This window comes from Macaca mulatta, chromosome 11 (genome assembly GCF_049350105.2).
Source record: "Macaca mulatta isolate MMU2019108-1 chromosome 11, T2T-MMU8v2.0, whole genome shotgun sequence".
NCBI lineage: Eukaryota > Metazoa > Chordata > Mammalia > Primates > Cercopithecidae > Macaca > Macaca mulatta.
Window position 1 is genome coordinate 103,604,180 of NC_133416.1, and position 16,083 is coordinate 103,620,262.

At 35.2% G+C, this 16,083-nt stretch overlaps 1 protein-coding gene across 2 annotated transcripts in view; it reads right to left on the reverse strand.

The window, feature by feature from the left end:
• The window catches only part of CDK17 (cyclin dependent kinase 17), a 116,686-nt gene that overhangs the window by 4,828 nt on the left and 95,775 nt on the right, over window positions 1-16,083 (reverse strand). For both annotated transcript variants that reach the window (XM_015152479.3, NM_001194763.2), the window contains exons 7-14: window positions 14,853-14,967; window positions 13,906-14,000; window positions 13,544-13,606; window positions 11,300-11,423; window positions 5,491-5,611; window positions 2,986-3,083; window positions 2,367-2,472; window positions 219-261 (exon numbers count right to left, since the gene is read on the reverse strand). In XM_015152479.3, coding sequence (XP_015007965.1) covers window positions 219-261; window positions 2,367-2,472; window positions 2,986-3,083; window positions 5,491-5,611; window positions 11,300-11,423; window positions 13,544-13,606; window positions 13,906-14,000; window positions 14,853-14,967 — 765 coding nt within the window. The remainder of the gene's footprint in view (window positions 1-218; window positions 262-2,366; window positions 2,473-2,985; window positions 3,084-5,490; window positions 5,612-11,299; window positions 11,424-13,543; window positions 13,607-13,905; window positions 14,001-14,852; window positions 14,968-16,083) is intronic.

Here is a 16,083-nt window from a genome sequence, read left to right on the forward strand (position 1 = left end):
CCAATAACCAACTACCTCAGACTGTTGTAAGTGACAAGAGACCCAGGCACATTAGGAGAAACCATATTATTTTGATTTTTTACTTAAACATGTGCCTTAAGCATAGATAATTTTATTTGTCATTAACAATACTGAGGAAGTACTACTGATCCCATTCCACAGATGAGGAAGCTGAGGCTTAACTACCTATTTAACAATTACTGTAAGATCTGACTTACCTGAAGAAATTTTGTTATCAACTCAATTCCTTCAGAGTCTAACCTAGAAACAACAAAGAACAAGTAAAAATTTATTCTCTCTTAGCTGATAAAACTTTTAAGATAAAACTATTTTCTAAGTGTTTTAATCTGCTAAATTTAAATGCCCTAAAATAGTCACTCTTGTTGCCTTCAAATAGGCTCAAATCTGTTTTAGTCTTAAAAGACTGGCCTTGCTATTTGTTTAAGGATAAGTCATAAATAACTTGGCTTCAATTTGAATTTTCAATATCCAAGAACAAATTAAAGAATTTTAAAAATCACCATGCTGTCTCAAAACAATGTAACTTATAGTATTAAGAAAGCTTAAATATTGTATCACTTTTCACAGTCTTTCACTAAAGGCAAGTATATAAGAGCATCACTTTCCTATTACATAGGTGAAAACACAGAGACAAGTGACCTTAAAATGTATCACTGTTGTTCAAGACAAACACAGAAATGAGCTATTCAGGAACAAATTTTTAGAGTTGTCTGCTTAGCATGAGGTACTAGAAGGTATTGAGTTCAATTTAAATATGCTACAATAACTTCATAAACCTTCATCAGTAAGGGATATAAAACTAATGACATAATAAAGATGAAATTAGTATAACTAGGGGTAGTAGGGTTAAAGGATTATTTTTTTTTTTTTTTTTTTTTTTGAGATGGAGTTTCGCTCTTGTTGCCTAGGCTGGAATGCAAAGGTGCAATCTTGGCTCACTGCAACCTCTGCCTCCTGGGTTCAAGCGATTCTCCTGCCTCAGCCTCCCGAGTAGCTGGGATTACAGGCATGCACCACCACACTGGGCTAATTTTTTGTATTTTTAGTAGAGACAGGGTTCCTCCATGTTGGTCAGGCTGGTCTCAAACTCCCAACCTCAGGTGATCAGCCTGCCTCGGCCCCCCTCAAAGTGCTAGGATTACAGGTGTGAGCCACTGAGCCCGGCCTGGGATTATCTTGATCAGAAATAACAGGTTCTATCTTACACTGCCTTTCACTGGTAAAAGTACAATAATGAGTAAAGAAACATTTTCTTCCAAGTGCTCTCAAGTGGGTCCTGTGGATGCTGCAGTCTAGACATTCTATGTAGTTTGCCATTCTAGCACATATCCAGAGTTCCCTGGGCACAGACAAACTAGGTACTACAGTCATGGAGACTCTGCTTCAAAGAAAAGCTTCAACCTTCTACATGGAACATTACCAAAAGCAAGCAATAATTAAAGGACAAAAATAGAATTTGTGCTACTTGGGAGAGACGTGCAAAAAAAAGCCCAGCACATATTATTCTTCTTCCTAAGAAAATCCAGTTAGAATGGTATTAGTTGCTATAGTAACAATAAGAGTACCAACTCACATAAATACTTTAAAAATATTTTTGGTGTCATAACCATTTTGCTCTTCCTTCCCTAGCTTGAAAATAAAAGGAAGCAAAACAAGTATGTTATGTTGTGAGCAATGTGAATGGCTTTGGGTTAAAACAAATGATGTCCTTATTTGGTATCTTGGTGACTTTCAAATTTTGGGGGGGTTGGGGGCCTGGGGAGATGGAAAATGCAGTCAAAGGGGTTATTCTATGTTATCTCCTAAAAATGTAATACATTCTACAAGTAAAAATGTTCTGACTCAAATTTTATTGGGAGCCTTGGATTGATCTTGGGGTAGGTCTAAGAAGAAACTTAAATGAATGGCTGACATTTAGATGTTACATTTTGCTAAGGAATCGGACAGAGTTTATATTCTTCAAATATGAATTACATCATTAACACTCGTCAAAATACTGATAGGTTACCTTGTGTTATAGAGTCAAGATTTCACTTACATAACCTTTCTTAGGTTTTTGTTAAGTAAATACAGAATAATTCTGTAGAAAGCAAAACAGGAATTTCATCATAATCTTTGTGGTACAGAATAAGGCATTAATCAATATCTTCTTTCTGGGAAAAGGAACTATCTACATAAACTCTAGAATTCTAATACATATACAGTTCCAAATTATATAAGATCCTAAAACATGTAAGGATTATGTGTATTATGTATTTTTTCCTGAATCCTTACTGTGGCTAATCCTTCAAAAGACTGAAAAGAATCATGTGAGTTTCCCCTTTCACATAAGAAAAAAAAAATACCTGGGTGCATGGTTAATTAGAGGCTGTGGTTTATATTTTGGAAAGTTGTAGTTCTTGAACTCCTCATTTGAAGAAATACCTGGCCAAGTTTCCTGAGATGGAGTTCCTGAATTAAAAAAAAAAATTAAATATATTTATAAATATATATAAAATTTATATATAAAAACTATATATGCGCATATATAACAAAGTGTCTTAGAGAACAATTTACATTTACCAGATGACTTAACTACTTCAGCTGCAATTGATATAACAGAAATAAATGTACATGGACTTTTTGCTTGGACTTCGCAATGATACTGTAAAACAGATGCCTGGCCCTTTTTCTATTCAGTTGATACCACCAAAGTTAGCAATATTCCTTAATAATATGCCGATATCCAATTTTCCATACTAATTATATTGTTTTTCCACTGAATCTTTATTGCAAAGATAAAACTTAGCAGATGAAGTTACCTAGAAGGATCTATCTTCATAGCGTTCATTCTAATTCTTCTAAGTAACAGCTATTTATGTTAGTCTTAGTATCAAATTTTAATATATGTATTTTAGAGATACAGTCTTATCAAGCTAGTCAATTGTGGGTGCAAAATCACTGGGAAAAGATTTCTTCTGTTACCTAGCAGTCGGAAAATTAAGTGTAGTTCATCTTCCACAGTTGATCCTGGAAATAAAGGTCTTCCAGAAGCCATTTCAAAGAAAATGCAACCAACACCCCTTTAAAATAGATCATGAAAATAATTTAGCAATTCATTTACATATTATGAAGCACAAGAATCTTTTCCTTAAGATTGCCTCTCTGCAGAATTCTGCACTAGCCTGTTGGAAAACCTCCTGAAGAGATATTTTAGATCTAACTAATTTGTTCACATTTACCCTATTTGTCTCAATTTCTATATTGCTATATCTATTTTTCCCATTTAAAATGTCCAACTCTCCTTGAATGTCCAACTCTCACATTTAAAATGTCCAACTATCCTTGAAGAATAACACTAACAACAGTGACTGAAGATTTACTATGTGTTAGAAATGTTTTTTAAGTGCATCAGTTATCTCAGTGAATCCTTGTATTAGCAATAGTGTAGACCATGGATTGAACAACAAAGACAGGCGGGGGGAAAAACAACTGAAGATATATTATGGTAACCTAGGAGATGACACTGACCTAAGCTAGGCAGGAGAAATGGAGAGAAACAAATGATTCAAGACATTTTGATGCAGGAAGCAGAGGTAGAACATGTTGGTACAAGGTGGTGTGTGTAAGAGAAGGAAAAGAAATGGATGGTGGTTCAGAGAATAGAATGGTGGTTCCTAGAATAGTCATCTAGGAACTGTATGTACATACATAGTTTAAGACATAATCCTTCCATTAAAGGGCCTGTAATCCAGCAGCTATATATAAAAGTTAATTTTACATATTGTAAGAAAGTAAAATGATATAGTTGCTATGGAAAATAATATGGTGGTTCATCAAAAAATTAAAAACAGAATTACTATATGATCCAGCAATTCTACTTCTAGATATATATCTAAAAGAACGGAAATCCAGCCAATTCAGGAGGACTGCTTGAGCCCAGGAGTCTAAGACCAGCCTGGACAACATGGTGAGACAACGTCTCTTAAAAAGAAAAAGAGAGAGAGAGGGAATTGAAAGCAAGGTCTTGAAAAGGTATTTGTATACCCACGTACACAACAGCATTATTTACAATAGTCAAAAGGTGGAAGCAACCCACATGTCCATCAATGGATAAATGGGTAACAGAATGTGGAATATATATTTAATGGAGTATTTTTAGCCTTAAAAAGGAAGGAAATTCTAGCATACGGTACCATGTGAATGAACCTTAAAGACATTATGCCAGATGAAATAAGCCAGTCACAAAAGGACACATACTGCATGATTCTACTCGTAAGTGGTACTCAGAACAGTCAAATTCATGGAGACAGAAAGTATTATAGAACAGTGGTTACCAGAAACCAGAGGTGGGGGAGGAGGATAGGAAGAAATTGTTAAATGGGTACAGAGTTTTGGTTTTGCAAGATGGAAGGATTCTGAAGGTAGAGAAATAGTGGTGATAGTTGCACAACAATATAAACGTACTTAATGTCTCAACTATACACTTAAATTGGTTAAAATGATAAATTTTATAACTATTTTACAATATTAAAAATTAATTTTAAAAAGTTATATGAGACATTTTATATAATTGTTCAAGATAGCAACAGAAATAGGTATATGACTTATTACCACATGAAGAACAGAAAATAAATGCAACCACAGTTCAGAGGAAGGAACTGCCACCAGAGGCTAGAGTATATTCAGAAAAGGATTTACGAAAAGCTGTGTTCTGAACGTTACTAGGAATGAGCCCAAGTTAGGGCACCAGAGTGGGCATTCCAGATGGGTGGACTGGTATGAACACCAAGAGCAAAGGTAGGAAAGTCCACGTTATTCCTGAAATGTAGTCAGTATGCCATGTTGCTAAAAGGGAACATTTCTGTTGAGAAATAGTCTGAAATAAGTTGGAAAAGGTAGTTTAGAGACATCTTATGGAAATCCTTAAGTATCAGATTGAGGAATTAATTGTACCTTATTCCATAGGTAATGAAGGAGGTGGCAATAATGGTGTTTGAGTAGAAGAGTGTCAGGATCGAAGTGGTGTGTGAAAAAGATAACTACAATATTTTAATTTTTACCTTTAGTTCAAGTTAAAGCAGAAAGATTTTGGTGAATATTAAATGATGATAAAATGATAATTTTGTTTTAAATTACTATGTATCAGATACTCTTGAGTGTCTCATAAAGCACTCCTCTGAGTGTTCATTTAATCTTAACATCTCCTATAACACTTCAAAGTAGTTGTTACTATTCCCATTTCCTTAAATGAGGAAACTGAGGCAAAGGCCAGTAATTTGAATAAAGTTATTACATAGTTCTAAATGGCAGAACTGGTATTTAAACCTAGGTAATCTAATTCCCATGCCAGAACTCATTAACCACTGTTTATATTATGGCTCTTTAAAATCATACCTCCTTAAAAGTCAAATACTTATCAATACACCCTGCATTAACAGTTACATTCTTTCAAAATTATAAATGTCAGTGACATCTGTATATATTTACCACATGTCAATCTGTGTTGAGTACTCCGAGGAACCAAGAAGCACATCAGGTGGCCGGTACCATAGTGTGACAACTTCATTTGAGTAGGTCTTTGTGGGAACTGACTTGGCTCGGGCTAGTCCTTCATAGGGAAAATAAAACAAAGGGTTAAAGCAAAAGCTATAATGGATCTCTCAGACCCTATTCTCACCATGACTCCATTCAAAGGGATGCCTGAGATGGTTAATTCGTAGCTTCTTGAGGCTTCAACACAATTAGCTTTAGGAATTTGTTGAGTGCAAGTGGCCCTGAGTCAGCAAATCCTTATGTAGTGAACTAAACAAGAATTCCACAACCAGAGACTATGCTTGCTTTTATGTTTGAATACACCTGGTGAAGTGTTCTGGGTGAATCTAAACTTAAGATGTTTTCCTTCTGTCCATGAATCATGATGCCAAAATTATTTCTCAACTGCAATTAAATTAATCAAAAATAAGCCAATGACATTGAGACACACAATTTTACTTCTAACAGCTATGAGCTTTTGTCACCTTTTAACCTGATTCCAACTTTCATTTGCTATACCATTTTTTATCAAAAACTGTGAAGTTACTGATCCATAATCTCACTGAGATTTACTGGCAATTTCTTTGCAGAACTCGACTTAGAGACAATTTCCTCGGAATAAAATTACAATGCTGTTCTGTACTCCCTTTTTAGGTTTTAAGTTACATGGATGATTTTGGAGTAAGACAGACTTCATTGTCCTTGGATATTATTAATTGCTGTTTAAGTCAGGGGTGTCCAATATTTTAGCTTCCCTGGGCTACAATGGAAGAGGAACTGTCTTAAGCCACACGTAAAATACACTAACAACAGCTGTGACCTTAAAAAAAAAAAAAAAATCGAAAAAAAATCTCATGTTTTAAGAAAGTTTACGAATTTGTGTTGGGCTGCATTCAAAGCCATCCTGGGCCACATGCAGCCTATGGGCTATGGGTCAGACAAGCCTGCTGTAAGTGATATAAAACATTTGCCATTCCTTTGCTAATTTAATATGGAATCCATTGATAATCCAGAAATAAAGGCTAGAGTTTACAACTTTATCTCGAGTTACTAGTGTGAGAGAGTTGTTACTATCTCTAAGCCTCTAAATTACGATCTGAAGAAGCAACTTTGAAAAATATCTGGAAAATTATTAATTTATTTGGCCAAAACAAGGAAGAATTTTTTAGGCTGAGATTGCTGTTATATATAACTTTGTATATCTGATTAAAATATTAAATAAAAATGTCACAAAATAACTCAGTATTTTATTTTACTGAATAAGGTCACATAAACAATGTCAGAAATTTAATGAGGCAGGACTCATATAGTATTTTAGTTCAGTATAATGGGGAAACGGTATAACTGGAACAATGTTGACATTATTTCATTTAATTACAAGTTTTACTCTAGCATCTCAACTTGGTGAAGTAAGTCCGACCGACAAATTATTTTCATACTGATTTTGGTAATTAATTAACAAGATGGAGGTAGGTTTCTGATCTCTCTTCTTGATATTAAAAGTGGGTTATAGGAAGGCAAAGGACAGGGTTGCTAATGTGCTTATCCCGCAACATACCATATCAAGGCAAATTACCAGTTATAGTTTCCTCTGTATCCTACTCTCCCACTCCTGAGAGGATTCTGAACTACAGTGTTTGTCTACATGGGCTTCTAGTTCACAATTAGAATTTCAATATTGGTTGGAATGAAATGAAACAATCTCTCCTAAACCAAAATAATTAAATGTGATATGGAATTATTATATAAGCCATTTTCTATCATTAGTGAAAATATCTATATCACTAGTTCCAAGACTTCTGATTTTCACTGATCATGGGAAAAGGGTAGAATTTTCAGAGGGACAGAGAACACCTTATAGGATAAATATTCAAAGTTATGTGACCCTCCTTCACATGAAGTCATATTTACTATGCAACCAAAAAAAGGAAGAAACAGAGACAGAGTTGAATATACTATCTCATGGAATAATCAGAATTTCTTGTTGCCCTGTAGGTAAAATTTGCCTAGCTTGCTTTGTAGAGGTTAGAAGCAAAATTTAAAGCACTCAAGAGTATTCCCTGAAAAAAGTAGTTTTTTTCTTCTTCTTCTTCGTGGAGACACGGTCTTGCTCTATCACCCAGGCTAGAATGAAGTGGCTTGATCATGACTCACTGAAGCCTCAACCTCCCAGGCACAACTGATCCTCCTATCTCAGCCTCCCGAGTGGCTGCGACTAGAGGTGCACACAACCACACCTGGCTAATTTTTAAATTTTTTGTAGAGGCAGGTATTTGCTATATTGCCCAGACTGGTTTTGAACTCCTGAGCTCAAGCAATCTGCCTGCTGGGCCTTCCAAAGTGCTGGGATTACCAGTGTCAGCAACCGGACCCAGCCAAAGGTAGATTTTTTTATAGTCCTTGACATTCCTTTTGCATTTTTTTTTTTTTTTTTTTGAGATGAGTCTCGCTCTGTCATGCAGTGGCATGATCTTGGTTCACTGCAACCTCTGCCTCCCGGGTTCAAGCAATTCTCCTGCCTCAGCCTCCCAAAGAGCTGGGATTACAGGTGCCCACCACAATGCCCAGCTAATTTTTCTATTTTGAGTAGAGACAGCGTTTTACCATGTTGGTCAGGCTGGTATTGAACTCCTGACCTCATGTGATCCACCTGCCTTGGCCTCATGAAAGTATCTCTCTTCACTGACATTCATTTTGGGATTGGGACTAAAGAGCATTAAATGCAGAGTAGCTAAGACAGAGAAGAAGGAAAAAGGGTGAAAAGGAAATGGTGGCTGAGGGAAGGAGAAAGAAAAAAGAGACAGAGTAACAATTATTATAAGGGAAATAACAACACAAACTATGCCCAAGAAGAGACTTTATAATCTATGAAAGCATATGTAAATAGCTTATAATTGTTATTCAAACACAGGTGACCCACACATTTCCTTTTTAAAGAAGGAAATGCAAAAAGTAATTTACCCTTCAAATGGCAAAGTATTAAATGAGCAAAAGTATAGGCATTTCCAGAACAAATTCACCATTTAATAACAGTGAAGAGTAATACTTGAAACACTTGTATTTATCAAATTTAACGAAATACTCCAAACATAAAACTAGCATAATCAAAGCCAGGTGTGATGGCTCACATCTGTAATCCCAGCATTTTGGGAGGCCAAGGCAGGCAGATTGCTTGAGGCCAGGAGTTTGAGACCAGCCTGAACAACACGGTGAAACCCCATCTCTACTAAAAATACAAAATTTATCTGGGTGTGGTGGCACCCCTGTAATCCCAGCTATTTGGGGGCTGAGGCACCAGAATCGCTTGAACCCAGAAGGCGGAGGTTGTAGTGAGCTGAGATTGCACCACCACACTCCAGCCAGGGTGACAGAGCAAGACCCTGTCTTAAAACAAACAAACAAAAAACTACCATAATCATTTATGAAAAAGAACTATAAATTCTAGTTATGGAAAACTGCATGGGTTTTTAAAAAGTAAGTTCTCTAAGAGTATTCAAACTCTCAGAATGTGGAATACAAAAAATTCAAAGCTACTCTACAGAGTTCCTTCGATACGAAAAAGTTTACTTTCTAGAAGCAAAAAGAGCATTTAATTTTACTTTCAATTCCCTTAAAACCAGGTTAGCTAAAAAGATATAGATAAATAGCTGCAATTAAGTTATTAAGCATATAATACAGAGTAATGGTGGCAGGTATATTAAGGGAACTCCTTTCAGTAGTTGCTTCTAAACTCATTGCTCTCAAGACCCATTTTCTACTCCTGAAAATTATCAAAGACCTAAAGAGCTTTTATTTTTGTGGATATATTTACTGATATTTGCCACATTAGAAAGTAAAACACCAAATTTTAAAATATTTTCTCTTTAAAAACACCTCCCATTATATATAGCATGAATGACATTTTTATGGAAAACTTTTTTTATATAAAAACAAAACTTAGTAAGAAGAATGGCCTTCTTGTAAATCTCTTTGAAATCTTGTTTTTGGTGTAGAGATGGGGTCCTGCTATGTTGCCCAAGCTGGTCTCAAAACTCCCGGCTTCAAGTGATCCTCCCACCTCAGCCTCTTAAGTGCTGGGATTACACCCCTAAGCCACTATGTCTGGCCTAAAGTTGATTTTAATAGAAGACAACTGGATTCCACATCTGTTTTTGCATTCGATGTGTTGTGATGTTACTTTGATACATATCACAACATGTATCACAGTAGATGAAATATACATATCACAACATACATACATATAGGAAGGAAATCAGATCTCACACGGATATGAGGCTGGAAAGAGGAGGGGCATTTTAATAGCCTTTTCTGATAAACATGAATAGTTTTCTTTGACATTACATCAGAACTACAAAGTAAGTGGTCTCTTTAAAGCTTTGTGGTAACAGAAATTATAACGATGAACCTCTCATACTTTTGTTGCACTAAAATTCATTGATCTATCTTGTACTTTAAATGGGTCTTTTATCCATGCATGATTCTGTAATGTCATGCATTGGCCATTTGGAAAACACTGGTTCCCTGAGTTATACATTCCAAATGTTTATACACTTTTTCAGCACATCGAAAAATCGTGTTAACATCAACATCGATCTCATCAGAAAAGTCTCTGAGTACTAAAAAGCCATCAAACTCAAAGCAGATCCCAATTTCCAAACTCTAATTTTTGCTTGAAAACTTGAATTTTATTATTGGCAAGAAATATTGTGAGTTCTTGTCCTTGAAATGATAGGCTTCCTTCATTCATTTTCAGGAAAATGTCTGCCAAATACCTAAGTCTGAATAACCATAGTTTGTCAGTCATTAAGTAAAAATGGTGTCCCTTCAAATAACGGGGCTAGTTCAATTTGCACTCAAATAATCACGAGTACTCTTCCTTGAGAGGCAACCACATTATTTCTGTGTGCAGCAAATGTGTTTTATGTACACTTCCCATTTTATCACATAAAATATTAAAAAGAAATGTCAAGGATGGAAATTAAATACAATTAATAAATTTTATTGCTTCATCATGTACCTTTTTAAGTGTAACTGACAGTTTTCCCTTTACGTAAATGTAGTGGTAAAGAATACAATGATGGCCTGGGCCCGGTGGCTCACGCCTGTAATCCCAGCACTTTGGGAGGCCGAGGTGGGTGGACCACCTGAAGTCAGGAGTTTGAGACCAGCCTGACCAACATGGTGGTCACACTAAATATACAAAATTAGCAAGGCATGGTGGCGCATGCCTGTAATCCCAGCTACCTGGGAGGCTGAGGCAGGAGAGTCACTTGAACCCAGGAGGCGGAGGTTGCAGTGAGCCAAGATCACACCATTGTACTCCAGCCTGGGCTTCAAGAGCAAAACTCCATCTCTCAAACAAACAAACAAACAAAAAGAATACAATGATTTATTTTGGTGCCACTACTTTGATATATAGTTTTATGCGTTATTACTTTGGGATCATCATTGCAAGTATTAACACAGTGAAAAAGGCATAACAGATGGTACAATTTTGGTAATATATTTACATTTAGAGGCCTCCTACAAGGGTCTCAGGAGCCCTAGGGGTCTATGTCCACACCTGAGAACAGCCTGTGCCTTTTACAATTTACTGCTAATAACCAACATAAATCACCCACTGAAGTTCTGTCAAATATCTTATTCTGTGGGCTACCAAGACAATTTCCAAACCCACATAAAAGCAATGGCATATTATGACAGTGGTTGATCTTTTAAATTTAAGAACCTGGAAGTACTAATAGATATCTCATACATTCCATACCAAAATCTGCTAGCTTTAATTCTCCTTTTTCATTAATGAGGAGGTTCTGTGGTTTCAAGTCTCGATGCAATACCTTTCTTCTATGGCAATATGCCAAACCACGTAGAATTTGGTACAGAAACAGCTATAGAAACAAATAAATAAAAATTAGTCTTACAGATGAGACATGCTTTAGTATAAGCATAAATGATAGTAAGCAGAAAAGCAACTGGCCTAGAACATTGTAACAGGAAAAAGAAAGTAATTGCATCCGTAAGTACCATGTCTATTTCCTTTTATAGTGGCTTTCTGAATTTAATAGTTTATTATTCTATTTGAAGCACCCACTTCTTTTAGTCTAACAGTATCTATGGAAATATTTTTTAAAATGAAACTTCCTCCTAGCAGTAACAGTTGATTTACTGTGGAAAATGACTTAAAAAACATATCCTCATAAACTTACAGGCCTACTAAGGTTTACATAGTTTAATTATAAAATTCTGGCAAAACAACCAACCAATCCCCCTCCCACTCAACACTCCTTAAAAAAACAAAAAGAAAAACTCTGATCTGGGGCAGTGTCTTTAAAATAAGGCACTGGAGTTGGTGATTTTATGAAAAGTCTGAGGTATCAAAGATAATGCTGCTGCACAGCTCTGGCAAATTACTATAAAAATAACCTAAACCAGCTTCTATCACCCACCTCTTGGGTACTTTACTTTCAGCACGTCCTACTCAGCCTTCAAAATCTACTGTGATTCACAAAGGGGCATTAGCCCTATAGTGTTCTGAACGACTCTGAAAAAAGCAATTCCTATAAGGCTAATGGTAGGGTTTTAGTTGTAGATTTTGGTAGAAAGAGGCTTCTGGAACACATAAGACCTTTGATTCTCTGGGGTTAACAAAAAGAACCTCAAGTACAGAGGATTCAAGAGTTTCCCCTCAGTTCATTTGTAGGTGAAAAATAGAGCATCAGAACACTGAGGCAGCCAAGGCAGCAGGTCAATGGTATGCCTGAATGAATTCTCTGTGCCAAAGTCTCTGCAGTCTACATAATTATGTTTTTAAAACTCTAAAATTACTATAAATGAATTCCTGTTACACTTTGTATTTTGCAAGTATAAAGGCCATTTAAACAAATAAATAATAAATGCTTTCCAACTTAAGCTAATCATGTAAACCTGGCATTAAAGAAATAAACGTCTCAACATTTGTGAAATTAACATCATGAAGGACCTTGTTTTATTTTCAAATTATTGCTAATAAAAAGCAGGAAAAACAAAATTAAAACCAAAAAAAGATACAAAATGGCAGTTATAACACTTTGCAAACAAAAAATGTAAAATATGATGAAAACAACCCTGACAGAATATATATGGAAGTACATTTAAAGCCCTTTTAAAAAATCCTTAGCAATGTGTTATCCATATGTTCTGAGCTGTCTTTTAGTAACAGAAACTGGCTCTCTCTTATAACCACCAAACTTAATATTTTTTTAAATGTAAGTTTAAAATTACTACCTACAGAATTAGAAATGTCTGAAGTGCACAGCTGTGACAGCCTATTTTCAGAATAGGTTCTTACATATTGTTGACTAAGTTTGGATAAATAAATCTTTGCTAAATTTGGATACACCACTCAGGTCAAAGAAACCTACTATAAGAATACAAACTATGCCTGATGCTGTTACTCAGTTGATAACTTTTGGGTGTCATCTGGCACTGATTTTATGGCAAACTTTTTTAGCATTAAATTTTTAAATATGTTGTAGTAAGAAAACATACCAATTATCTTACTCCGCTTCCTAACAGTACAGATTGGTATTTCCAGCATAGGGTCCACAAAACCTGCATGTTCTGGCCTTATTCATTAGTCCTGAAAAGTTGTTGTTTTATAATTAAATACCATTTATTTGGGGAGTTCACTATTTAAAGAAGGCCTTTCACAGAATGCACCCATCATTTGTATTTATTTTGAATTTTTTTTTTAAAGCAGAATATACCTGTACATATATTCTATATTAGGACAATCAGTTATAATGTGAAATGTCAAAAGAATAAAGTGGTTCTACAAAAAGGTCTGATCCTAAGAAAGCTATAGTATAGTCAACAGAAGTTCTGGGTAAATATTGCATGTTCAGAGGACAATAACCTATAAAGGCCAAACAGAAAACCCTGAAAAAGAGTTATGAGGCTGGTACATTTCATTATATAATGGTTCACCTATGCTTTAAACAAAATTTAAAAATTACATACGAAAACATACCTTTACGTTGTGCATACTCATGATGTTTCCACAGTCATCCATGTACTGTTTCAGGTCTTTATCCTGGAAAAACACAGTACTCTGCTATGTGATACACAGTTTTCAGAATGTTGTGACTGGTTCACTTAATAGTGTTTTTCAAAATATGTCGTTTTTCAAGAAAAGATATTGGATGCACCATACACATAATTTAATTTAATTAAAAACTGATAACTAAACAATAAAGTTCCTTGGGCTGTTAAAAAGTCCAATTTATCTAAGCACAGTTGCAGTTTAAAGAAAAATAAAAAACAAACTAAAAGTCCAGTTTACTATGTTTTTCTAAAGCAAAGTTAAATACTGAATTTTTATGAGATGCTTACCAGATACTCAAACACCAAAGTCAAAGATTTATCTGTGTGAACAATGTCATGTAAGGTTACTATATTTGCATGTTTTAAATCCTTTAATAGTGAAACTGCAAAACAGAAAAAGAAAGACAATTGTTTAGTCTGTGGTAGTCTTTATAAAAACCTGAAGTAAGTTGAACATATGAACTGATTAAAAGATTCTCTTAAGTTCAGGTCTTGGGCGGTGGCTCACACCTATAATCCCAGCACTTTTGAGAGGCTGAGGCAGGCGGATCACTTGAGCCCAGGAGTTCAAGACCAGCCTGGAAAACAGTGCTATTTAAAAAAAAAAAAAAAGATTCTCTTAAGTTTAAAACAATAATTTACCAAGGGGATTGGTTGTAAAAATTTTCATGGAAATCAGTTTTTTCTTTTCTTTTATACTACCGGGTTTGATATTATAATACTTAAAATTGTTCCCAATATTATAATATTCTCATATCACCTTCTGTATTTTTCTTAAATGTTAACTTTTGAAACTTCTGGGATTAATTTAGATATAAAGTACATGGAACCATTTTTCCCCTCCACATTACTAATCGGTTGCCTCAAGCCATTTTCTGAATAATATTTTCTTTATAAAATGGTACTATGATATAAATGTTTACATAGTTTTTTAATTTATTTAGTTTATCTGGCTAATTTATAGTTACCATGTTCCCCATGTACCAATGTATAACATTTCCCTGTGACACATAGTTGTCTATGATAGTGATTTTTAATGAATTCAGATTTCATTATAAGTTATACACTAATATAATTCCTTTCTTGTGAATATCAGCTTTAGAAATTAGCTTTTTAAAGGTTTAATTATATCTTCCAGTCATTTATTACTTGTATATCTGAGCTCTTTTTACTTATAAAAAATAAACTCTTATTCCACCACTCTGATTTTAAAATGTTCTGTATAATTATTATACCTTCTCTTATAGCTGTGCAGGGTGCACCTTCTTCATGTTCCAATCGGATCTCTTTTAATGCCACCAAATTCTCTGTCAATTTACTTCTTCCTTTATACACTGTTGCATATGTACCCTATAAAATATATTTTTAAAGGACACATCAAAAGTATCATAAGAGTCTATTTAATACCATCTTATAATAAAGAGCTCTACCTGAATTTCTAATTTCTAAGCATTGTTAAATTCCATCTTGCAAAGAAAAACACACAATGATCGGCCTTGGCTTTTCTTACTGCAAACAGGACTTTCAGTTCATATGCACAGTTTCCATACTTCTGTAAACACTACAGAGTGCCTCAAGAGTATAAAAACATAGACAGAATATTTACTTTTTGTACTTTATTTCAGATTAACAATTAGATCAACAGCTTTAAAATCAAAGGTGCTTTACCTGCAATGGTATATGGAGACTGATGGACACTAATTGAACATATTAAATGAAAAATGAAAACGTAATATACATATTGTTAAATCACAATTTTTTTTTTTTGAGATGGAGTTTCATTCTTTCGCCCAGGCTACAGTGCAAGTGGCACGATCTCAGCTTGCTTCAACCTCCATCTTCCGGTTTCAAGCGATTCTCCTGACTCAGCCTCCCGAGTAGCTGGGATTACAGGCGCCCGCCACCACGCCCGGCTATTTTTTGTATTTTCAGTACAGACGGGCTTTCACAATGTTGGCTAGGCTGGTCTCAAACTCCTGACCTCGTGATCCACCCGCCTTGGCCTCCCAAAATGCTGGGATTACAGGCATGAGCCACCGCGCCCGGCAATCATAAAAATTCTACCCATGTTTCTAGACTTTTCAGAATCTTCGTACATTAACTCTCCTTTAAAAAACAAGGATCTCTTCTGTCATTGCCAGGACAGCCCTCAAGCTCCTTTAAGGCTTCCCTATTATTTTCTTTGCCCTTTCTTACTATAGGAGGTAGGCCACTTCTAAATCAGTAGTACCAGTAGCAAGTCCAAGAAAACCAAGATCTTAAGAACTTCCTTAACTTTCAAAAAATGTGTTTTTATCTTTATTCTGATTTTTCACAGGTCTGAATTCATGCAATTTCCCATAATGGCACAGACAGTAGAATGCCAGTGGACTAAGTGACAAATGCCTACTTTGTTATCAAGAAAACATAATACTTCTACTGCAATCGAGGTCAGGAGATCGAGACCATCCTGGCTAACACGGTGAA